The 25,087-nt window shown below is 34.2% G+C and overlaps 1 protein-coding gene and 1 non-coding gene across 2 annotated transcripts; one reads left to right on the forward strand and one right to left on the reverse strand.

Moving 5' to 3' along the window:
- Positions 1 to 219: 219 nt before the first annotated feature.
- Positions 220 to 19,912, forward strand: LOC138693279 (uncharacterized). Its single transcript, XM_069817174.1, has 7 exons — positions 220 to 554; positions 5,088 to 5,190; positions 5,283 to 5,401; positions 7,462 to 7,546; positions 12,747 to 12,986; positions 14,518 to 14,599; positions 18,631 to 19,912. The coding sequence occupies exons 1-6, from the start codon at positions 388 to 390 to the stop codon at positions 14,575 to 14,577; spliced, it is 774 nt and encodes a 257-aa protein (XP_069673275.1). The 5' UTR covers positions 220 to 387; the 3' UTR covers positions 14,578 to 14,599; positions 18,631 to 19,912.
- On the reverse strand, positions 12,190 to 12,261 carry TRNAY-AUA (transfer RNA tyrosine (anticodon AUA)). The gene has a single exon. It is a non-coding gene; the product is annotated as a tRNA-Tyr (tRNA).
- Positions 19,913 to 25,087: the final 5,175 nt, after the last annotated feature.

The raw sequence follows: 25,087 nt of genomic DNA on the forward strand, positions 1-25,087 counted from the left end.
TGAACTTCCCTTAGCTCCAGACAAGTGGGCTACCGACCACAGATTACCTTATCCTAGACGACCGTGCCCTATATTCTATCAGATAATCGTGGTATCCTTGCTCGAAGTTCATTTTCATTTCATATGCTTTCTTTCTTTTTGTGCTATTCCCTTTATTTACTGGAATTTGAATTCTGTCGCCAGTGTGCAAAATTGGGGCTTCGTTTTCGATTGTTTTCATAAAACTTGGAATAATAAATCACTTATAATTTTGTATCATTTAAATTAAACATCGAAAGGGAAATTTCTTTCTCAAGTATGGGAAACAAGTGCATAACATAGTTCGTCTTGTTTTGTGGTGACATTGGTCAGTTCAGTTAGTCATGCGATAATGAGAAGAATTGTGCAATGACGTCTAGTTTGAAATTTGTGTTCATTTCCTTTTGTATTTTTACTTATTGGTCATATGGTTCCTCTGCTCAGAACATTATATGTAAAAAGCTAGATGGTTGTAAATGTGTCCTCCCCGACGGCATAGGCATTCGTTTGACACCTCTGTTTGAAGAAATTCAGTGGTGAGTCTGAAATTATGCATGTTGATTGAGGTTATGTTAATGCCTCTAAAGAAATTCAGTGGTGAGTCTGAAATTATGCATGTTGATTGAGGCATGCAATATGAAAATGTATTTAGAAGTAGGAGCAAAATTCCCCAGTAGTTGTAATCGAAAATCTGATTTTTGTGCGTAATATTATAACCTATTTCACAATTACCAAACCAAATGGTTAACAAATACAACCATTGGTCGGCTTCATTGTACAAGCTAGTACATGAAAAATATTTTAGTTTCTGTGGTAACTTATGATTTCTATCGACACTTCTTCAATATAATTATGGTACTAAATGCTACTGAATAAATCGTCATGCTAAGAAAGCGAAACATTTTTTTTAAACATAGGCCTAATTTTAAGTGTAGCCCTAAGCTCTCTGCTCCAACATCTTTCTGCCGGCTTATTCATTTCATCTGAAGACGAAGACAGGCATAACAAATTTCAGTATACGGATACCTCACTGGCAGCAAGTATCTTAAAATACTAAAAAGAGCAGATTTGTCTATGTTTGTCGAATGCTCATCATCATGCCTACGGAAAGCCACTTTTCAGTGCCAATAATTTATTTTGTGTGCACAAGGTTGGAATTTTGAAGTAAGAGGGAAGGAAAGGTATTCCTGTTCTGAATTTATCCCAAATTTAAGTGCAATTTAATCTGTTGACAGTGGTGTATGAATGTATGAAACTTCATGAATATAATTGGAATACCTTCTTTATGTTCAGATAGGTCTACGGAAAAAGTTATGATTTTAGAAAGTAGGCCTATTGAAAAACTGGCTTATGACCAAAGCATTTAATGAGTTTGAAATGGCTGATAAATTAGATCTTATATTTTAAAATAATTGTGAAGTCTTTAGTGTTATGTTTGGCTAAGCCTATTGCAATATTTTGTTTAATGGCTGCTCTCTTTCTTAAATATCTTAGATATTTTCACACGGAATTACTTTGCATCAATTTTAGGTTTTGTAAAAAGAAATGTTTAAGTAGGTCTGTTGTTTTACAGCTTCTTAATTTTATACATAAATACCTTTCAAGAAAAGTCTCTGTGAAGTTAAAGATTTGTAGATTTTTTATTTTTTTTTATATTTGTTTTCAGTTAAATGGTGCAAAGTATTACATTAGGTTAGTATACTTTGCACCATGGTATCAAAATTCATCTTTCGGCACAAATTACTTAATTTAAAAGAGTGTTGAATTACGGCAACTAGGCACTTAAATTGTTTCAGATAAAGAATAAAACAGGTTTTATTAAAATTTTTAATATGTGACTAAAATATATCGTATTTTACATGACTGTAGAAACAGTAGGCCCAACTAAATAAATCTAGATTTAAATCATGATTTTATTCGTTGCTTTTTATAATATACAGTAAATCATTGATTTAATTCAAATATTTTAAAATAATAATCACTGAATTATTTTTAATTATGTGTATTATTATACAAATACGTCTTATGTGTTAAACATATAATGGGGACCGAGTCACAATGATATAACTGCTTCATCAGGCATCTATAAGTGTCTCCTAAGTGGTGAAGAGGGGATTTGGTTGGTGGAGTTGTCTGACATTTCTCCCAGCAAGGTTATATGGACCCGTTATATGGTCCTCCAAACAACTGGCGGGTTGTGTATATATATATATATATATATATATATATATAATAGAACCGCCATAATATAAAAATATGATGCCTTCATTACAACGGTTATACTTTTTTTGCTACATCACTCTCCTATACTGGAGAGAAAGAGTTAATGGCTTTTTTGCCAAGATTTTAGCATTAGTTAATAATGACAACATTTATATATGACTATCATCCAAATTCTATTAGGCCTAGAGGCCTACGTTTTTGCCACATCATGTACCAGTACATTTCTCCTGTCTGAGTAACATTCACACAATCACGAGCATGCCAGTTTTTTTCGTTTCATAGGCCTGTTGTCCTTGTGCCATAAGTGTTTAAGACTGTTACCTTTGAATTTCAGCGAGAGTTGGTTAACAAACATGGAGTTCCATTGACAATACTGTGTTCTTTGTTTTTATAGCATTTATTAGCATTTTGTGAAATCTTGTAACTTATGTATTGGATTTTAATCATTTTCTTTTTATTAAATTGAATCAATGTGGTACGGTAGTGCTAAGGAATGATAAATTATATGACTACTACTAGACCTGTGTTCTAAGATGCAACGTAACATAAAAGAAATATGTTTATATATGTTTGTGGCTATAACATGGTTGTAAGCAATTCGAGTGTCATTGTTTTACTAACCATAGCAGTTCTCTGGGACGAATTAATTACCTTCTTCTCAAATAAAGGTTTAGAATGTTGTTGTTGTCTAGTGCCTTGCATTTGGCAATGAAGCCATTAACAGTCGTGCTTTCCAATACTTTTGAACTGTAGTTTCTTCTGATCTTAATGCTTCACAGGTCTTCAAGTGGCCTTCATTCATTTCTGCTGGATCGTTACACAGGACACATATGGGTGAAGCTGAGATACCTATTCTGTAGAGATGACTTGCTAGACAGTCATGATTTGTCAATAGTCTGAAGGCTGCAACTGCTGTTTTCCTTGGTCTCTGGGGGATTATATCTGGGTTGGAAAGTAGTGTAGTCCATTTTTTGTCTTTAGCATTTGATTCTATTTCTTGTAGGTATGAATGAGAAAATTTTGTAGTGATCAAGCGTTTTATTGAGGAATATGAGAAATTAAATTTAGATTTTTGTTTTATTGTTGTGCCTTTCTTGGCAAGTGTGTCTGCGGTTTCATTCCCCATGACTCCACAGTGTGCTGGAATCCATTGGAGACGGACAATCTTATTAACTTTTTGGAGTTGTGTCAACATTTTGTAGCATTCCCTTATTTTTGTTGACTTCTTTGTAGCATTTGAACATATTCCCTGAATTGCAGCTTTAGAATCTGAAAGAATTACTGTCTTGTTATATTTATTTAAGGGAAGATTTAATAATTGTCGGAGAGCAATGTGTATAGCCTCTATTTCACCATCATAATTTGTTGTGCCTCTGCCAACAGAATGATAAAAGGAAAAATGTGTACATGTAACTCCAGCTCCAGTAAGGTTTTCTGTGGTTGATCCATCAGTATATATGTGTAGCCATTCTTCTGTAGGGTATCTAGTATTGACCGTTTCCAGTGCTAGAAGTTTTTGCATTTCTTTTGGTGTGTCTGATTTACTTATTTCCTCTGTTAATTCCAAACTGAAGGTAGGTTGCAATAATTCCAATGGATTTTCTCTTATGAGTAAATTTTCTCTTGTGTTAGGAATGCTCAATTTAGATTTAATCTGTGTTACCTTTTCTACGAAACTACTATGAGTTTTAAGGATTGAAGAAGGGAGGTTCTTTTCTGTCCATTTAAAGTTTGGCAGTCGTAACATTTTCTCATATGTTTATAATGTATGATTAGGGGAAAAGGAACTGGCCACCCTACCCCATTATCTCTGGCCTAGTTGCCTTATAAGCAGGCTTCGAGACTTCGGACCCAATAGAGCAGTTCAGTGGGAAATCCGCATAACGGCATACTGAGTATAGTGGTAAAGCGTATAGTGGGTGGGGGTACTGGAATGAATGACAACAAATACGCAAAGGAAAACGCTCTGGATTTGAAGGTTCTGATGAATAATTTGGTTTTCATACAAACCTATTTTCAAACTGTGTCTGAAACTATTACACGGTTAGAAAAGTCAGAGCAAGAGATGCCGGAAGCCCTCAGATTAACTGAGGAAATGACATACAGAATTAATGAGACATCAAGTACACCGATTACTGAACGTGTAAAACAGAAGTGGAAATCAATTTTATGTAAAAATAACGGATATGGAACATTGTGTAATATAAACAGCAAATTAGTGGACAGAGAGTCACCCGAGAATAAAGGACTGTCTCTTAGAGACTGCAATGATGTTAGGTTCTTTCGTTTTGCTCCTATCGCGTCATGAGACTTAGAGCGCAGCTTTCTACAGTACAAACTTTGGCAGATAACCGAAAAAGATTTACGTTTGAGACACTGAGAATGTATCTTGTAGTAGGTACATTGCAATTCGGTACTGTAACTGCACTTCCTAAAGACGACCAATAGGATAAATGAAAAAAATTAAAATTGCTATATTCTTATTTCCACCATTAACACTGTGTATAATTAAACACAAATGTTTATAAAAGACAGGAGAATAAATGCTTTTCACATTCTTTTGACATTATCATTGTGTAATGTATATTTACTTTCAGAATGTACATATGTGTGTTTCCCCATACTACTATACTCTACTCTAAATAGCAACGTTGTTACCTCAACACATCTCTATCTACCTGCAGCGAGTCAACAACCTATAGTGCATGCACAGTAAATTTATTGTATCGGGTCCAAAGTCTCGAAGCTTGCTTATAAGTGATGCGATTTTGGTATCACTTGTGAGGTTCAGACCTGTCTTCGGACAGTTGGTTAAACAACAAACAATGTGTGATTTATGTTTTCAGGTTGAATGCTACAGGGAAAAATGTAATGTTCTATTTCCATCCTTGTTCCACTATTCCATTTGGTGACCACAATAATGATGCTGATTGCTCAACAGGATCCTCAGTAAGTGAATTATGTAACAAGAAATTAATAGGCTATATGACTAAACTTTTTAAAAATCCGTAGTACTGAATTCTTTTTTCTTTTATTTTTAGATTTGCTTGTATAATGAAACAACAAAAAAATATGAAAATCTTGGAACATCTGAAGAGGCCAATTTCCTTTTCTCTGATGTATCTGAAGCTCCAATAATCAGATACATACATGCAAATGTGTAAGTAGTAGCCTTATTCCTAGAAAAAAAAAAAGAAAGGGTGCAGAAGTGGGATCATTACCGATATATAGAACCACGTTTTTATGGTGATTATTTTATTAAAATTTCGCGTGTCATTTTTTAAATGTCATTTTCTTTTGGTGTTGAATAAAGTAATAAATCTTCGCGATAATGTCGGAATAAAATATGTCTGTCATCGTGTAATAACCTACCACATTTCCTCTACCAAATTCGCTTGAATGCGAAAATAAGTTTAAACACATTATATAAATATAAAACTCGCCAATTATATTATATATTTCTATACATTAGTATCATTATCCAGCGGATATAATGCAACATTATTATATATATAATTTTGTTGGACATTTTGGATAATAAGATATAGTGAAATAATTAACACAATTATTACCGGTACTTTAACTTACCTTAATTTGAAATCAGTGAAAGGCAACATACAATATGTTGCAATATTTTCCAATTTCATCTAAGACTTGTCTGTAATAGTATCATTATCACCTAAATAAAACCCATGACTATTGTATTCCACCGCACTAGAAGAAGCGCTTATTTCGGTTTTTTGCTCCATCTCCACAACATCACTACACTATAGGAACGTCGACTTGGGTAGTGCAGTTGGTATCGTACTGGCCTTGCATGCTCGAGGTTGTGGGTTCGATCCCAGCCCAGGTCGGTGGCATTTAAGTGCCTTAAATGCGACAGGCTCATGTCAGTAGATTTACTGGCATGTAAAAGAACTCCCGCGGGACGAACTTCCGGTACACCGGCAAGCGTCGTTAAATAAACCATAAATTATTTAAAAAAGCTGACAGAGCAACCACGCTCCCATAAGATTTCACCTAAATTGTCTTTGTCTTAAAATTACTGTGCAGTCCTTGATTTTCTGTCACGTGTCTATCCCCTCATTATACCCGCTCTAACCTTACCACATTCCTTGGTCTGCTGTCACTTGACTATCCCCTCAACTAACCTAATCTAACCTAACCTAACCTAACCTAACCTAACCTTGACACATTCCTCGGCCTCCTTTCACTTGACTATCCCTTCAACTAACCTAACCTTATCATATTCCTTGGCTTCATGTCACTCATCTATACCGTCATAAAACCCACTCCAACCTTCACACATTTCTTGGCCTCATGTTACTTAATTCTTCCGTTAACTAAACAATGTAACCTTTAACTCGCAGTCTTTATGCAAGTAGCCTACATGCTGGAAGACAGTAAAACGTAGTCAAACACGATGTTCATTTTTAATAAAAAAAACAACAGTATGCAGTGCTAATGTAATTATATTTCAAAATATTAATAAAGGACAGTATAATGCTAACAAGATCATATTTCAAAATATTAGTAAACCTTATCAGTGCCAGTGCGTCTAGTTTAGATTAATATGTATCCTCAACAAACCCTAACTAACTTTGTCGATAACAGTGGCACTATCTCTCAGTAATGTTCAGAACGAAAGCAGCAGAGAGAAAAAATCAAATTTCTCCTAGTAACAACATCATAGGAAAAGTCATACTCATATGAGGCGTTCAGAGCTTAAGTGGCTCAAGTCCATGAGACGTAGTTTTGAGATAATAGGACTTAAAGTTAACTCGCTGTAGTGGATTATCTAATTTCACTAGCAATAATTTTATTGCTCCATTCTCAAATTCTAGATTTATAAAATATAAACCATTGTGATGTTAATTGATGCAACGCTTTGGTGACTTGATCCACTACGGCTCAGAACGTTGTCAACAAATAATTTGAGTCAAAAGAGACTGGTGTCACCTACCGGCGAATGCTTGGAATTAAGACTTGATCCATTACTGCTCGGAAAAGATCCAACTTCAGATAATCAGAAAATGAATTAAACTCTAGTTATGAAAATTTGTGACTTGATCCACTTTAGCTCTGAACGCCTCATATGTTGGCGACATTGTGTATTTGGTTGCATTAGGTTATCATCGTAATGACACAGTTGAAAGCTACGGTACTTATTCTCCAGTTAGGTATTTTTTTTATAATTGAATCTTTGTTTATTAATTTCAGCACTACTGCCATTCAATTGAGTTGTGTATACAGAAAACAAAGTTCGCTGAGTATAATCGAAGCACATTCAACTGGAGTTGATCATGTAAGTTACAGTTCATTTACATCAATTTCTGCTTCCTAATAATTACGGCTTTTGAATTTATCAGTCCCCTAACTGCCCATTGTGCAATTCAAATTAAGAAATGGATTCAGAATACCTCAAAATCTGTGCGTCAGTGGCTAACCATGACCATATCTTTGAAAAATATTGGAGTGCAAGAGGTCAAATGACTTTATTGTCTAACACCTGGCGTTAGAAAACAACAACAACAGCATAAAAAACTGATGCTCAAATATGTATAAAAATGTACTAAAATATAAACAATAAATTTGAAACTGCTTTTGTTGTGATTCAAGTTGTAGCATTTCTGGTTATAACATTGGATCTAGGTTCAGTTCTTAAGAAGGAAAAGGAAGTCCCTTTGACAGGATATGATTGTGTGGCTCTGTGTCTTGTAACTGTCCTGTATTATTTCATGCTGTAGACTTTGCTACACTAACCATGTGCCCAGGTAGGCTAGTCCTAAGCCTTGTAAGAATGTAGTTTGGAATAATAATTCAGAAAGTTTTACGTTTTGCTGATAATACAGGCTGTACAAATACAGTAATTAGTCACAATTTCGTCTTCATAAGTTTTGTGAATTATTTTCCCTACCACTCCTTTCCTAGAGTCATAAAATTCTTACGCACTGTTAAATACGGCTCCAACAGGGAAACTGTTAATGAGCTCATGTCGAAATTTCTCCTCAAACTGTGAACATTCTTAGATCCCCACAGCAGACGAATATCATAAAATGAACTATCCAATATTAACTGTAAGGTTGTAAGATTGAACTAAAGATTATCAACAGTAATCTCACTAGAGGTTTTGATTTATCTAGAGAAAATCAAAACTCGAGTGGGATTTAATTGACTATTACACGATTTGAAGAAAGTATATAAAGATTAGAAGTAACAAAGTACTCCAATACAATAAAATATTAATTGGCTTACGAAAATACAACTGTCTTCAAATATATTATTGTACCATCTCAACATTACGCTAGATGGCAGTAGTGTTTTATGATTATGTTTTCTTGTTACCGGTATCAGTTGTGCCAACTATGGAATCATCATTGAACTCTGTGGACTGTTACTAGTCGAGAAGGCTTTGTTGATTCAGTTTCATTTTTATTAAAACATTTGCATTTCACTTCAATCATCCGGATCCCAGTAATCAACGTCATTTTACAGATGATTTTCAATAAATCTTGGTATTAAACAATCTCTGATACGTGACTATCCATAATATCATATAGCAGAAACTGTAACAAACATAACCTAAATAATATAAACAAGTGTTAGAAAAGTTTTAATTAGGGATGATGAAATAAACAAACGTTTTAATTAACGATGATTAAATAAAAAATAAACATGAATAATTTTAAAAGAAACAATTATTGAAAGTACAATTTTCAAATTTGAATGTTTTAGTGGTTGGTGGTTCAGTTGATGTTATATTGGACGTGTGCGTAAAAGAAGTGAACTCATTGATGTACATGGTGTATCCCTCAACTTAATCAGGATTTCCGAATGGTGCTCTTTATATATGACCAGTGATCTTTATTAATTTTTGTTCTTGAATGCCAATGCGAGTCATATTTGAAAGTGCTGTGCATCGACTGGAGTGGTTTGTAATTTTCTGTTTTTTGACGTCCAGACCAGTGCAGTTTGAAATGTTGGCAAACAAAGAAACAAATGCTAAGGTAGTGATAGAAATAAACAAATGCTAGGGACACGATAAAATTAAACAAATGCTAGGGACGCGATAAAATTGTGCGATAAGCAGCTATGATTGGTTGAAAGACGTCATTTCGTACCGTTTTATTGGTCGAAAGTAGTGTGACGTAGTAAAAGTGTAATAGTAAAAAGAAAAATTGAGAGTAATGCTCAACCTCGTCTATATACTAGTCTTTGTCCAGCCTGTGCACAGCAAACACTGTAAAATTATTAAATTTGTGAGCAGAATGACTGTGAAACAGGGTTTCTGTAACTGCTTCAGTTTCTTAAGTTTTGATCATTTGCAGTGGCGAAGCGTTAGGGTAGGCAAGGTAAGCTGAGCTTTCCCAGACATTTTCGAAGCAGGGACAAGATCAATTTAGAATTTAGTTAATTAAAAGCAGGAGTGTTTCCGCGTTTCGTTTACCTTTTAGCAACGTAAAGCACTGCTTAGATCACCATGCCTTCAGCTAAGCTTACCCAAAATTTTTGTCACTCTTCGCTACTGATCATTCGTCCATTGCTGTTTATCATCATGTCTCAGAATCTATGTAGTTAAAAATGATTACAATTTAGTAGTTAATAAGCTGTCAGTTTACGATTTTTTTCTTCCCATTATATTATTTAGAGACGAATTAACCGTAAGATTTCAAGGAAAAAGATTTCTTTCTTCTTCAACTGATAATAATTAAGATATTGGCAATATTATATGAAGACTTAAATATTGTAATTAGAGAATGGAATATTTTACGACCACGAATTTCGCAATTTTTAAGAAAAATATCTCCCAACATGTAATTGCAATAAATATACATGTTTCAATCCTTTCATGTCCGATTTGCATCCGTGAAATCCATGTAGTGCCACGTATTTCCCATGTTTTAGCGAAAAAACGCGATATTTTAAGCAAATTTGTGTGCAAATTTTCAGTTTTTTTTTTTGTACTATGATTTGTAGTCATAGCATATATAAAGTCGAAGTCTATGGTCTGCACATTCGATAATATTGAATCAGTTTTCGTTGAAATGTTTGCAGATACAACTGTGAACACTTCTTACCATATCGTACAATAATATTTTTTCTGACAAACGATCAACAGAAAATATCAATCTTTTTTCTGAAATGTATTTTAAAATATAGGTTATTCATTGTGCTATTGAAGCTGTGTATTTTAAAATGCTGAATAATTAAACTTAAAAACACCTATTTTTCCACTTGAAAATACCATTTTCTGCACTTCGAACTCAACAAAAAATTCCAATCTCTAATACTTATTTACTTACTTACTTATTGGCTTTTAAGGAACCCGGACGTTCATTGCTGCCCTCACATAAGTCTGGAATTGGTCTCTATCCTGAGCAAGATTTATCCAATCTCTACCATTATATCCCACTTCTCTCAAATCCATTTTAATGTTATCTTCCCATCTACGTCTCAGCCTCCCCAAAGGTCTTTTTCCCTCCGGCCTCCCAACAAACACACTATATGCATTTCTGGATTCGTCCATTCGTGCTACATGCCCTGCCCATCTCAAACATCTGGATTTAATGTTCCTAATTATGTCAGGTGAAGAATACAATGCGTGCAGTTCTGTGTTGTGTAACTTTCTCCATTCTCCTGGAACTTCATCCCTCTTAGCCCCAAATATTTTCCTAAGCACCTTATCCTCAAACACCCTTAACCTATGTTCCTCTCTCAAAGTGAGAGTCCAAGTTTCACAACCATAAAGAACAACCAGTAATATAACTGTTTTATAAATTCTAACTTCTCAAGTCCACACCCGTGGAATAACGGTCAGCGCATCTGGCTGCGAAACCAGGTGGCCCGGGTTCGAATCCTGGTCGGGGCAAGTTATCTGGTTGAGGTTTTTCCCGGGGTTTTCCCTCAACCCAATACGAGCAAATGCTGGGTAACTTTCGGTGCTGGACCTCGGACTCATTTCACCGCCATTATCACCTTCATATCATCCAGACGCTAAATAACCTAGATGTTGATACAGCGTCGTAAAATAACCCAATAAAATAAAAAAAATAAATGACTTCTCAACCGAAGGCATTTCCCATATTTATTCTGTGTTTAATTTCCTCCTGAGTATCATTTATATTTGTTATTGTTGCTCCCAGATAAATGTAAAAATTAAAATGTAAAATTCTGTCTCCCAACCTTGCACTTTGCCTGTCCCCTCACACTCCAGTGTTTTTTTTTTCCTACTCCATCAATGTCTCCCAACTTATACAACTGTAGAGCCATCTCTTCCTCTAAATTTTAAAGCTTTTCTTTTCAAGGAACTAGGGCAGATCCTTTCACTTAATCTTGCTTTAGCTCATTGTACATCCTATATGATGATTTGTCCTAATTCGACAGATGGCTTAGATGGCATTCATGAATCCAGGTCCCATCTTTGAACGGGTACCAGGTAAAGCCTCAGAGCCCCAAGCCTTCCTATATCATGTATATTATTTTATTTTAATGTACCGAAGTACATATGATATTTCCATGCAGATATTCTGCGTCATCATACGATGAAAGAGTAATGGAACGGAGAAAAATTCTGTCCGGCTCCGGGATTTGAACCCAGGTTTTCAGCTCTATGTGCTGATGCTTTATCCACTAAGCCACACCGGATACCCACCTCGGCATCGGACAGAATCGTCTCAATTTAAGTTCCAAGTCTTGAGTTCCCTCTAGTGGCCGCCCTCTGCACTACGTCATAAATGTCTATGAACGTAGGACTGAAGTCCACACATGTGCTGAGGTGCACTCATTATGAGTGGCCAGGATCCGACTGAATAAGCGCCGCCTTAAATCATGAAGTGATTTACGCATACCATATATATTATTTTACTGTACCAAAGTACATATGATATTTCCATGCAGATATTCTGCGTCATCATACGATGAAAGAGTAATGGAATGGAGAAAAATTCTCTCCGGCGCCGGGATTTGAACCCGGGTTTTCAGCTCTATGGGCTGATGCTTTATCCACTAAGCCACACCGGATACCCACCTCGGTGTCGGACAGAATCGTCTCAATTTAAGTTCCAACTCTTGGGTTCCCTCTAGTGGCCGCCCTCTGCACTACGTCATAAATGTCTATGAATGTAGGACTGAAGTCCACACATGTGCTGAGGTGCACTCGTTATGAGTGACTAGTTGGCCGGGATCCGGCGGAATCAGCTTCTGAAACCTCTACTGACCCAAGGACTTCATTTTAACTATTTTAGATGATCAGTGAAATGAAGTGAAGGTGGAAAGTGTTGGAAGAATAATTGAGAAATTAATTTACCCTAAAAAAAAACCCTCTGTAACTTCGCTTTGTCCACCACAAATTCCATCATAACCTGACCTGAGATCGAATCGGACCCACCTAGATGGAAGACCAGCAAGCTCTTTAGCCACAGATGCGGTCAGTTTTATGGCCTACGAACTGAAATCATTAGTGTTGTAACATTTCTTTTTATATGTACTTTTTTTTTCTTTTGCAGCAATTGAAGCTTGAAAGTTACTGGGCATGTCCTGCAGTAATACCACAAAAAATTAAAACCGTGTATGATAGCACAACCAGAGGACTGTCTACAGGCTCCGTGCTGGTCATTATTTTCATTACGTTCACACTTCTCTACTTCGTTTGTGGAGCTATTGCCTTAAAGTTACTTCGGGGTGCTGAAGGAAGAGAAATGATTCCTAATTACGATTTCTGGGTGGACTTGCCAAATCTAGTTAAGGTAATTGTTTTTTCATTAGATTTGAAGAAATCTCTTTATAAAATTGTTAAATAGGTAACCAAACAATTTAAAATTAGCATTTCAGATTTGTTGGATCATGCATATGAGCTATTCCATCTCAAATCGACCAAAATATAGAGAAAATTGACCTTACAATTTCTAAATACAATGAAACTTTTTTTTGTACGTAGACAACTATGATACAATGCTTTGTGCGAAGTTTGAGGCATCAGAACTTCATAGTGTTTAAATTAAAAATATTTAAATTTATCGTATTTTCCTAAAAATTAGCAACTTTAAACTGTTATAGCTCTGAAAACCTTTTGCTCAATGATGAAAATCATGGTTTATTTTGATGTTGAGAAATTAAAGTTTATATTGACATATAAACAGATTTTCTTACTTTTTATGGAAATGGAGAAATTTAGATTTTTTTCCTCATTAAGACACCTTTGCTTAGGAAAAAATATTTTAAAAATATATAGTTAGATTCCACATTGATAGTACAAATAAACACATATTTTTTACTGATGGCAGGTTGATAAGAAAGTATTGAAAATATCAAATAAAGAAAATAAATAGTACACGCGTGAACTAACCAGCTGACTGTGAGACGGGAGCTAGCCAAGATAAGCAAGGCCAGGAGACAAACACGTGATGTTTCGTCTAGTAGCGCATAGCTGGGCTAGCTTTATCACAAGTTTTCATAAACACAGGAGTAAAATGACGCCCAACGCTTGCTTATCTTCAGCTCTCGGCCAGTGCATGTGGTACTGCGTCATTCAAGTCCAGGCGTGTGAAAATAATCTATTTAATACCCTCGAAACTTATTGCCATACCACTAAGCAAACAATGGCGAATCCCTCTTAATAATGCAAGATTTTTTCTCAATATTATTTTTACATTTTTACAAATAAACAAAAAGCCTAAAAGTAAGTAAAATCAGATTATCTGTCTCTCTATATACAATAAAAATAAGGATTACTTCTTAACATAACCTACCAAATGTCAGCTTCAAAATGAGCTCTCGTTCAATGTTCTGCAGTAAATGGTTCCAGAGTTCTGAGTGCTGAAAGAGGCTTGTTTTTATAAAATACGCTAAATTTGTCGTTCAACAATACGAAAACCGTTTGACTTTCGATAGTATATTTTTTTTAATGCACTCTCCTCAGCACCTTGTATAAATAGGGAAAAAATTAGAGTATAAAAAAAAATGCGAAGTTTTTTACTGATCGATTTCATATGGAATAGCCCATATATAGATGGGTGGGTGGTTAGATGGGCAGGAGGGCAATGAATGAATGGATGGACATGGAATTTTGTTTTACAAAAGTAGGTTGATGTTCCGATTTATAAAGCTCTTCACTTAACTGCAGTGTGTATGTTTACATAAAAGTGTAGTATCCATTTTGAATAACATCTGTTTTGACGCATACTGTAGTATGTTTCATGTACAGTATATAATGTGTAGTTTCTTGATCATAATTTAATTTACTTTTCTGCCCTTTATATAAGTGTCATATTCTTTCAGGATGGAGTAATGTTTGTGTTATCTGGATGTCACAGCTCGCCAAGTTACGATCGAATCTGAATTTAAGTTGCAAATAGTGAAGGTAAGTTTATATTTAATATCTAGCTTTACAGAACAGGGCGAAAAGAAAAGAATGAATAACTAAATAGGGAAATCAAGTTACGTAATATCTGGTTAAACAGAAGTAACGAAAATTATATTAGGTAGGATCAGTTTGTAAACCAAATAGAGAGAAATGTAACAGATACCAAACACTTTGGATTTGGAGTTTTTAGAGGACTGAGAGAAGAAGAAAAAGAAAATGACAAAGCAAGGATACAAGTAATTACAGAACAAAAATGAATAGAAATCATGCATAGTTATTAGTGGACAGAAATGTTGAAACAATTACATCCACAGACTGTATCAACGAACACAATCAAATAACATTAATACAACTCGAACAGGCCTAAATAGGAAAGCCCCAGGAGTTGGCAACATCAATATGTAACTTTGGAAGTATGAAGGAAGGAGATTAAAAATATAATTAGTGCAACTTTTCAACACAGTTTGGAGTGAGGGGAAAGTTCCAGAGAAATGAGGAATAGCAAAAGTAATAAATATATGCAAGAAAGAAAAAAATAAATTAGTGTGGAAACTACAGAGGAATTTTCCCCAACCCATACCTGAAGCAATATTGGGTGAAGAGCAAAATGGTTTCAGAAACAGTAAATCGTATATTTATGTAATTTTTACTGTTAAGCAGATTTTAGAGAAGAAAAAAAAAAGGCTGTGTACAAATTAAAAACATGTTTAGTGTTTTTAGACTACATTAAAGCATATGACAGAGTGGATCACAAGAAGTTATGGCAGATATTGGAAGAGTATAAAATTTGATCAATTCAATTAACTCATTGTACAGTAATACTGAGATGATTGTGGAGGTCAGCACAGGTTGTGGTTTTCACCAAAATTATTTGATTTGTATTTGAATAAAATAATAGAAGAATGGAGGAAAAAATGGAGTCCAAAAGGAATTATCATAAATAAAAGCAGCATACTTACTATTATATTCGCAGATGACCAGATATTTTTGGCGGAAAATGAAGAAATCAGTGTTTGAGTTACATGGAATATTAAAAGAATACAAAATGGAATTTCTAGAGATAAAACAAAAATAATGGCTATGTTGTGGATTAAAAACAGTTTCGAGTCGAAATAGTTATAGCAAGACAAATAATTGACCGGTGTCTGGCTTTAAATATTTAGGCTAAAAAATATCTGGAAAAGTGGAGAAATGGAAGAAAACTTAAGAGCATATTATAATAAAATCAATGGACGCATTAAAAGACATTTCGGCAGGAATGTGGGAATAGATATCAAACAATGATTCACAAAATAGTGGCCAAACTGGCCTTGAAATATGCCTGTGAGACTTTGGTAATAAGAAATGAAGAAAAATAAAGACTAGAACCATCCTAAATTATATTTTTAAGATCTCTATTGGGTGTAACAAGAAAAGATTGAATCCGGAATGTAGACATAAGGGAACAACTGGAAGAAGAATACAGTCAACTCCGGATATAGTGAACTTCTGCGGACTTGCTTATTTCGTTCACTGTATCCAAGGTTCATTAAATCAGAAGTATCTCTCCCCTAACCTTAAATGACAGGAATGAATGAAACTATGAAAAATAAAATACTATACAGTAATTAAAATATTTCATTTTTATGGAATGGATTACACTGTCTACTGTTACTCACAGTTGATTTACTTAAACTATGCTGTCGATCCTCATCCGCTTCAGATAGAACATGTTCAATATCACTTATAATATTCGCCTTATCTTCCAAAGAAAACACTTTACGCTTCGACATTTTTATACAGTACATTCACTGTTCGAACACTAGAAACAGACTGATCAGGTAGAAATAACAAATGCTGTTATGGTGTGATTGTGTACTCAGCCTTAGAATTTCCCGGGTTACTTAATGGAAACTGGTAGGGGGTTGATGGAGTTTGAAAGCCATCGGAATCTTATCTCCATTTATGCTGTAGACATGTCAGTCCCCTCATAATAAAAGAAGGCAATTTCATTTTCCATTGTTTCGATGTTATCCGTCATAATGGAAATGTTTCTGAGAACAAAATGCAACCCTTTGACGGTGGAGAATTAGAAATAACAGTAGAGTACCTGAGGACAGAATTGCAACCCTTCGACAGTGGAGCGAGTCAAGCTCGTCACGTGTTGCCTGGGTCTACAGTACAGCTCATTGTCTAGGAATACTAATCCTACGTTTGTCCTTTGACTAAAGGAGTAAGAAACTTAGAATGTTGTTTTCAACACATTCTTTCAATTTTATACAAGAAGTTTGACTTCAAGTAAGAATTTATCAGGATACAACTCTTGTAACTTCAATTTTTAGGGTTCACTACAACTGAAGTGAGGGTTCACTATAAACGGAAATATTAATGTACTTTTTAATGTATGCGGGTTGGGACCAACGATTTAGGTTCACTATAGCCGAATGTTCACTATATCCAGAGTTGACTGTATATAATAGAAGAAACACGGAGATATCAACGAAAGTGGAAAGAGCAGCTATGAAGGATAGAGCCTTTGAGATTCCCCAAGCTAACAATATTATACGAACCTTTGGGATGGAGAAGCATTGGACGACACTGTAGCAGGTGGAGAGAACAGTTCGAAGATTAGCCTCAGAACAGGTGTGGTGGGAAAAATTCTTGTTAGAAGATGAAGTTTTACATAGTCAACCTTCAGGGCAAAGTACATTAGAGAGGGACTAACAACCCAATTCAAAAATTATTTTAAGGGAAAGATTTAAGTAATTGATTAACTAGCAGACTTACTCGTGTTAATTATGTAAGCCTGTGCGGCTTACAGCTGTTTCGGTGCTTCATCACACCATACTCAGAGCCTACTAGATCTCAGCGTCATCTCGAACTTCTCTGCCTGTTGTGTGGGTGCGTTTGATTCTTGAAAAATGGAGTCAAGTAGTGTGTGTGTTTTAGTGTGTTTGTATATTTCGTATTGTTCTAGTGTGTTGAGTTTTTGGTTCTTGGGTTGTATGTATAGGATTCAGATCAATTTCAGTATTCATTATACACATTCATTCAGCTTCATTTATACACCGACGGATCCTTGATCTCCAGAGAACAAGGTGCCAGTGCAGGTGTTACGTGCTGTCTCTTCTCACTTTATAGATCTCTTGGATATGGAACAACAAGTTTTGATGGAGAAATCATTGCAATAAGTGAAAGTCTGAATCTTCTATGCCACATCAATAAATTTAAGAATGTAGTTATATTGTCAGACTCCAAAGCAGCTATTCTATCAATAGTCTCTAAACACACACCTTCATCTCAAACAGCAGAAATAAATAAAATGCTCTCTCAATTAATATCACTCAATAAAAGAATTGTATTCCAATGGATACCACCCCATTGTGGAATCCTGGGAAATGAGAATGCAGATGCTTTAGCAAAAAAGGGCAGCACTGCTACTTACAGACCTGTTACTAAATCTACATATTACTCTGTGAAAAGATTTATTAAATCTACATACATAGACTTCAACAAACAAAATTTGATAACACAATCCCAAGGGAAAAAAATGGAACTCTCTGCATCAGAATCCACAGTTAATTCCCGATTTACCACGAAAATCGTCTGTAGCTGCATTTAGATTGGCAACAGGCCATGATTGTTTGGCCAAACACCTGCATAGAATTGGAATATATCAGTCTCCTAACTGTCCATTGTGCAACTCAAACCAAGAAATGGATTCGGAACACCTCAAAATCTGTGCTTCAGTGGCTGGTCATGATAATATCTTTGAAAAATATTGGAGTGCAAGAGGTCAAATGACTTTATTGTCAAACGCTTGGCATTAGAAAACAACAACAACATCACTAAAAGAATGAAAGAGCTCTGATAAATAGTATTTATGACTACTTGAAGATAGACTATTTTTACCATTATTTTGCATGCGATAACAGGGACCTCTCCTTAATGCATCTGTAATTACGTCATTTTTATAAATATAGGGCTTCTTTGGAAAATCATGTACTCATTTCAAGTGTCACAATTATTGTATTTATCTTCTGTTGCAGGATGCAACCTTGTTTTTGTTAACCCAAAGAGGAGCAACCCTGCTTTGAAAGACTAGAAAACTCAGGTCCTATGCAAATTGTTTTTAACACGGAGAAAAGAGGAGCAGTTACTTTGTGGGTGTAAAAAATTAATTCCTCGTAATTATATTCCTTTATAGTTCATTCACTGCTTTGCTAGTTTCATGTACATTGAGGTTTAGCCATTGTGTTAGTTAATCATAAGCAATTTCGTGTTACGAATTTGTATGCATAAAAATTCATTTTGTCTGTAAAAGTTCCACACCATATTTTCGCAATGAAAAACTTGCTATTTTCCTGGAACACATATTTTTAGAGAAAAGTCATACGTAACTCAGTGATGTGTAATCTTTCAATAATGGTTATGTTACTTTAATGGAAATCAATTTACTTGAATATTTTAATTTGTATTACTGTGGTTGCGACCACCTTCTTCAGATTAAACAGTATAGAAATTTTCTGTCTCTGCTACATAAATAAAATCCACCATACTTCGAGTGCCAAACTAGTTTAATCTAAAATATGAGTTTTCATATTTCTATAGATCAAAGAATAAATTAAATTGAAATGCTCTTCAAAGTAAAGACATATTATTTTTATCGTCTACAGGAAGTGTTGAAATATGTAACGAAAATTTTGCTCATCTGGGTACTATTTTAACTATATATTTTATATAATCAAATAATAATTTGGCTGTATTTTGTAAAATTGAAAGACTGATTGACAATATAATGTACAGTTTTAACATTGTGTATTGAACTTGCAGGAAGACAAAAAGTGTCTCATTATTAAATAATAATTAGGCCTACTCTAAATACTAATAATGGATGAACTTCAGGGCAAGAAAGTAATTCACAAATATTAGTAATATCAGAATCTCAGTTGCCAGTTGTGTCATTTCCAAATCATTACACATAATGAGTTTATTGTGTATGCAAATAAATACACCATATGATATTATTTCGAAGAATTAAAACAATATATTGTTTTAGTTACATTTTTAATTCATCATTTACTGTTCATAGTAAATTCGCGAATGAGGTCTGTATTTTCATAACAACATCCAACCATTTCCTGTGTGCTTACTCCGAAATTAAAATGTTCTTAGTGTTAGGCACTCATTATCATAATGATAAATTTTATACTTTTGGATTTCATATCTTGTGGTTGCAAGAGAAAAATTAATTTTATAAAGGGACCATATCTGTATTTGTACTCTTTTCACATAGATAAATGTTAGAAGATTATAACCAAGTATAATACAGAGAACATACAAATTTGCATAATATATTTTGGGGAGGTATTACTAACAACAAAACATTGAAAATTTTTCATATAAATATTGTCTTAAAGTGCTTAGTTTCAATTACTCTACTATGTTGGTAACAGATAGGCTTATACTACAAGTGGTACTAAGCAACTTATTACAAAACTTGCTCAAAGTGGCCTCCTCCTGCATTAATGCATTCCCTGAGCCTGTGTGTTCCATGCTTTGGTGTAGTCTGTTGAAAACACCTAAAATGTTTCATATTTGCCCAAATCCATTTACGAATGACAATAATAGGTACAGGAGTTGCATAAACTATGAACTTCAAATGTCCCAAGAGATAAAAATCTATTTAAATCTGGCGATCAGGCAGGCCATTGAATGGATCCTCCTCGACTAATCCATCTTCTTGGATAACTGTCAGACTAAAGTGAGCTGGAGCACCATCATACAGGTACACTGCTGTTCAAAGATACCTCACCCCTGCTAATCAACAGTGGCGTAGCATGAAATTTTGGTCAGGGGAAGCTGACTCAAGTTGTCTTTCATGTACATATGAAAAAACGTATTACAAAAATATAGTCTTAAAATAAATAGTAGTCAATGTCAAGTCAGCAGTCCGAAGATTGGTTGGAACCTCGTAAGTAAAACCAATAAGGCATCACTTCAAATGGTACGTAGTAAAATATGATTTCACGGTTTACACATATCTCTAACAAATAGACACGTATACGTATAACATTAGCTCACTCCCTGTCATATTTAGAGAAATCACAATATTAATGGCCAATAGATACAGTACGTAAGTATGCGTCTGTGTTTTGGTTGTGTCCTTCATTGACAGCAAGGGAGTCGGTCATTTGTTTTCTAAATCACACTTTTGTTCGTAAGTCAGTCTTGATAATAGAACTGTCAGGAACTGTTATTTCACTCATTATTTATTATATCACCCACAATGCACACCAACACATCAACTGAACACAACTCACGAAAGGGATAACCCGGAAACTAAATTATTTTCAATGTAAAAGCTAGCTTCTTGCGAGCCTTGCGACCAGGATAGTTTAGTTAGAAAGGGATGGAAAATCTGCGGGGTGAGTTACATAGAAGAATGAGTGTAAGAAACCAGTCTGCTTGGAAGCTGGTGTGTGCAGGCTTCTTGTTTACTGCTGCATCACAAATCATCTTGAGCTGCCGCATCACAATATTTAACGCATAAATATAAACTCTATTAAAATTAATAAATAATTTTGTTCATAAACTGCAGGTTAATTACGAAATTATTATTAACTGGGGAAGCTAAGCTTTTTAGCTTACATTGACGCTATGCCACTGCTAATCGAGAGTGATCGATAATTTATTTGTGTAAGTGTGGCTTCTTTAGTTGTTACTTATATAAACAGATGGTGAACATGACATGACATAAATATGCTGTACCTGTATTATAAAATTAAAAATTTCATCCCCCTGTAATGATTGTAAAAAGCACATAAGGTTTAACGGGAAACTCTGATAATGTCAATTATGACAGTAATTAATACCTACATTATCATATTTTCCAACACTTTTTTTACCCACCTCAATAATAGTAGAAGAAATAGTTCAAAGTTTGTCAATTTGTTATATCTTCGGTTCTGATTTGTCCTGTGAATTAGAAAGTTTGCTTACATGATCAGAAAACTGTAGGTCAGATTAATGACATTGTACCACATTCGGCAAATAAGTCTAGAAGTTCATCATCCATTAAATGGTGCAATTCGTTTTTGAGAAACTGCTAATATTTGGCTCCTGTTAGATGTAAGAAATGAGGACCAATAATATGACAGTCACACAAAGGAAAACAGATCTGATGACCTCTTCCAAAGAAAAAGTTGTAACATGAAACAAATTTGAGTTGACTACTCTTCAAGACTCAATGTAAGGATAAACTCTTTATTAACTCTGAAACTTAGCATTTTCAAAGCCATATTTTTTATGAAAGTTTTTCATTGTTTTGTTAGGAATACATCCCCAAAATAATTGACACCAGTTTGTTTTGTATACATTCGGTATAGACAATGCAGTAAATAATTCTCATATTCCGAGTATAATTGCCTGAGAAATATTGACTTCAATTTAAATTCACATAAGTTAAAATAAATATTCAGCATGAGTGGACAGTGTTTTGAATTTAAACTTAATTATGCGAAGAAACATTAATTGAAACCTTAAGTTAAATCTGTAACAATTCGGTAACTTTTTGAACTTTGACTTCAGTGTGATTTTCTAATTTAGCGTTATTGACAATAGTGGCTGTAAATTTATTGAAACTGTAGTAGATTCGTGTCTCATTTATGACTGATCTGATTTTTGTACCTGGATGTAAATACTTTTTATTGACAGTTATTTAAGTTTATATCTTGAGATTTACTATAACAGGCATTTTCAAAACTTGCATTAAATTTTCATTGCAAGAATAATTTTCCCTCTAACAATATCTTTATCTCTTCCTCTGTCTTGCCTTATGATAAAGAGGTTACTCACATGTGTCTCTGTGTCACCTTTTGCTTATGAAAGCAAGACAGAAAAAAAAAACAGACTGATAAAACACAAGATTGTGCCTTGACATGTCTGTGATTGTATAAAAGCCTTGTATTTAGTTAACAGATGTTCCTGTAATAGAGTTAAAATTACTTTATACTTGATATTTCGTTGATTAGTCTGTTTTTTTTATACAGAAGGAAATTTTCCATCAGTTTCCAAGCTTTCGTACAATATACTGTTGATATTCTTGGACCTGGCTAAGTAGGATGATCCAAGGTATTTTACCTTCTCACTAGGGTGTATGAGCATCTGTAACTACCTTTCTTTCGTGAAAAATGTTAATTTAGTCTCATCAAAGTTTGTGAGGTTACTTATGTGACCTAATTGATGCTGAGTTGCAAAGATGGATTTAATAATGGTGTTTGTGTGTTTGATTCTTTCAGGATGTTTAATAGATTGAAAAATGAATTAGATTCAGTCACATATTTCACATTTTGTGGGTGAAAATTTAAAACATAACATTTTTTAAACAGAAAAAGATACAGTAGAACCCCAATTATTCGTTATTCGTCACTCTATTAACCGATTGACAGATTATCCGGCTGTCCCTCGGGGTTTTTTTTTCTACAGAAACAAATGAAATACTACTTTACGTTATATTAGTACGTATTTTTTCTAGAGCATGTTATTACATGTTTTTTCACTTACACAATATGGTCTACTCAACTTCTGTATAAAATGTACTCCAAAATATCAAAGAAAATGTGTTGTGCTAAGTATCGGAAAAAGTGCAAATAATTGAGGAGCTTGGGAAAAGAGAAACTGTGACTCATCTCGCATCAGAATACGAGATTGGTGTTACAGTTATGCGCGATTTAATAAAAAATCAAGGTTGAAGTGTATAAAGCATGTAAATCTACAATATGAGACCTCTATTATTCCTATCTTTCTGCTGACGGCCATTACAAAGTTTCCTTGCCCCTTAAAAACCATTCGTTGACAACCAAACTTGAATGAGAAAATATCGAAAGTACAAATATTATTCACTTAATTTATGAAAATAGTTCACCCTCTTCATTACCACGGATAATAGAAGTTCTACTGTATTTTTAAATATCCTATATTGTTTTTCCATCTTCATTTAGAGGAAACGTAGCTGGAGCTTCCCTTTTGTTAAAAAAAAAACAGACTAAACTGTATTGCTGTGTTGGATGGTGTAAAGTTAAGTTTGTGAGTAATGTAGTTGTAACAAAATGGTTGCCATTTATTTCGACCTTTAGAAATGGAGATGGGTTAGCTAAATTCCTGTCATTTCCGTATATTGTGAGTGAAAGGTAGATGGTAGTAATGAAGGAAAATGTGAGAATTTAACATATTAACCCTTAAATACTTTGGACAGTTATTGTCACATAATTACTATGGAGGGGTCTGTGAGACCTCTGTTTATTTTATATATTTATAAAATGAGAATTTATTATGTACAACATCTGCAGTATACCGAACATTGATAGATGACTACAGAATATTATAATATGTAAATTCAAGCCGTTTGGAAAATTGAAATAGTTTGAAACAGTTACAAACAATACAAATAAAAAAATGCAGTAATGATTTGCTGCTTTTACCAACATTCTCATTTGTAAACTTATTAAACGAATTTCATGTTTTATATCGTCAAAATAATAAGAATTCACAATATAATGCTAATATTTACTACATTTCGACATGTCACTGAAATATTTTTTTCAATTATTGTTCAATTTGCTGAAATATAAAATGTTTACTGTATGAAAAACATACTTTTCACTCTCCAGTTTTTTTTAATTACATAGCACAACACTTTTTATAACACTTCATAGGACCACTCAAGCTTCGTGCAAACACCTCACATATTTTTCTGGAGCATTCCAAGCAAATAGAAATTCCACATTGAGAGCATGGATATTTGTTTTTCTCCTCAAACTTGGAAACCACATTGTCTAGAAGGCCCTACTTTTTCCGTCTTGTTTACATGTAGAGATGACAGTTATACCAAATACCTTACTATAATAATACTGGACAGCTAGCAGTTTTGCGTGCGAATGACGCTGGTGCTGCTACCTACCTGCCGGTGTGGAGATACTCGCGAAACAAGCTGTAATAAACTACAATGTATATTGTTGCTGGGCTAGTTAATAGTTTTATTAATTAGTGCTGTGTTAAAATGTCAGGGTGTATGTGTGCTGTTTATAATTGTGACAATTGCAGCATTACAAATTGCTCCAAATCGTAGTTTCGATTTCCGACAGTTCATAAAATGTGAGTCAACAACATTCTTTAGTAGGCCTAATTCCTTCGTCTTTGTATTGATAGAAAAATACAAATTAGTTTTTTTTATTTAGACCTATAAATAAATAGAAGTTAAAATGTATTGGATTTTAAGGTTTTATCAAATTAAGTTTTATTGTTCTCCACATGCCTTTACTAATTATTACAAGCATCAGATTACTATCAATTTTATCTTTGCAGTTGTCAGCAATGCGTATATAAAACATTACTGTAAATTCATTTCTAATATCAGATTGATTTTGTCTCGGTAAACCAAAGAAAAATTATGTAACAATTAATTACGGAAAGTAATGCAATATTTCTCGTAATATGCAGCTTTGA

Source organism: Periplaneta americana, chromosome 1, assembly GCF_040183065.1.
Source record: "Periplaneta americana isolate PAMFEO1 chromosome 1, P.americana_PAMFEO1_priV1, whole genome shotgun sequence".
Classification (NCBI taxonomy): Eukaryota; Metazoa; Arthropoda; class Insecta; order Blattodea; family Blattidae; genus Periplaneta; species Periplaneta americana.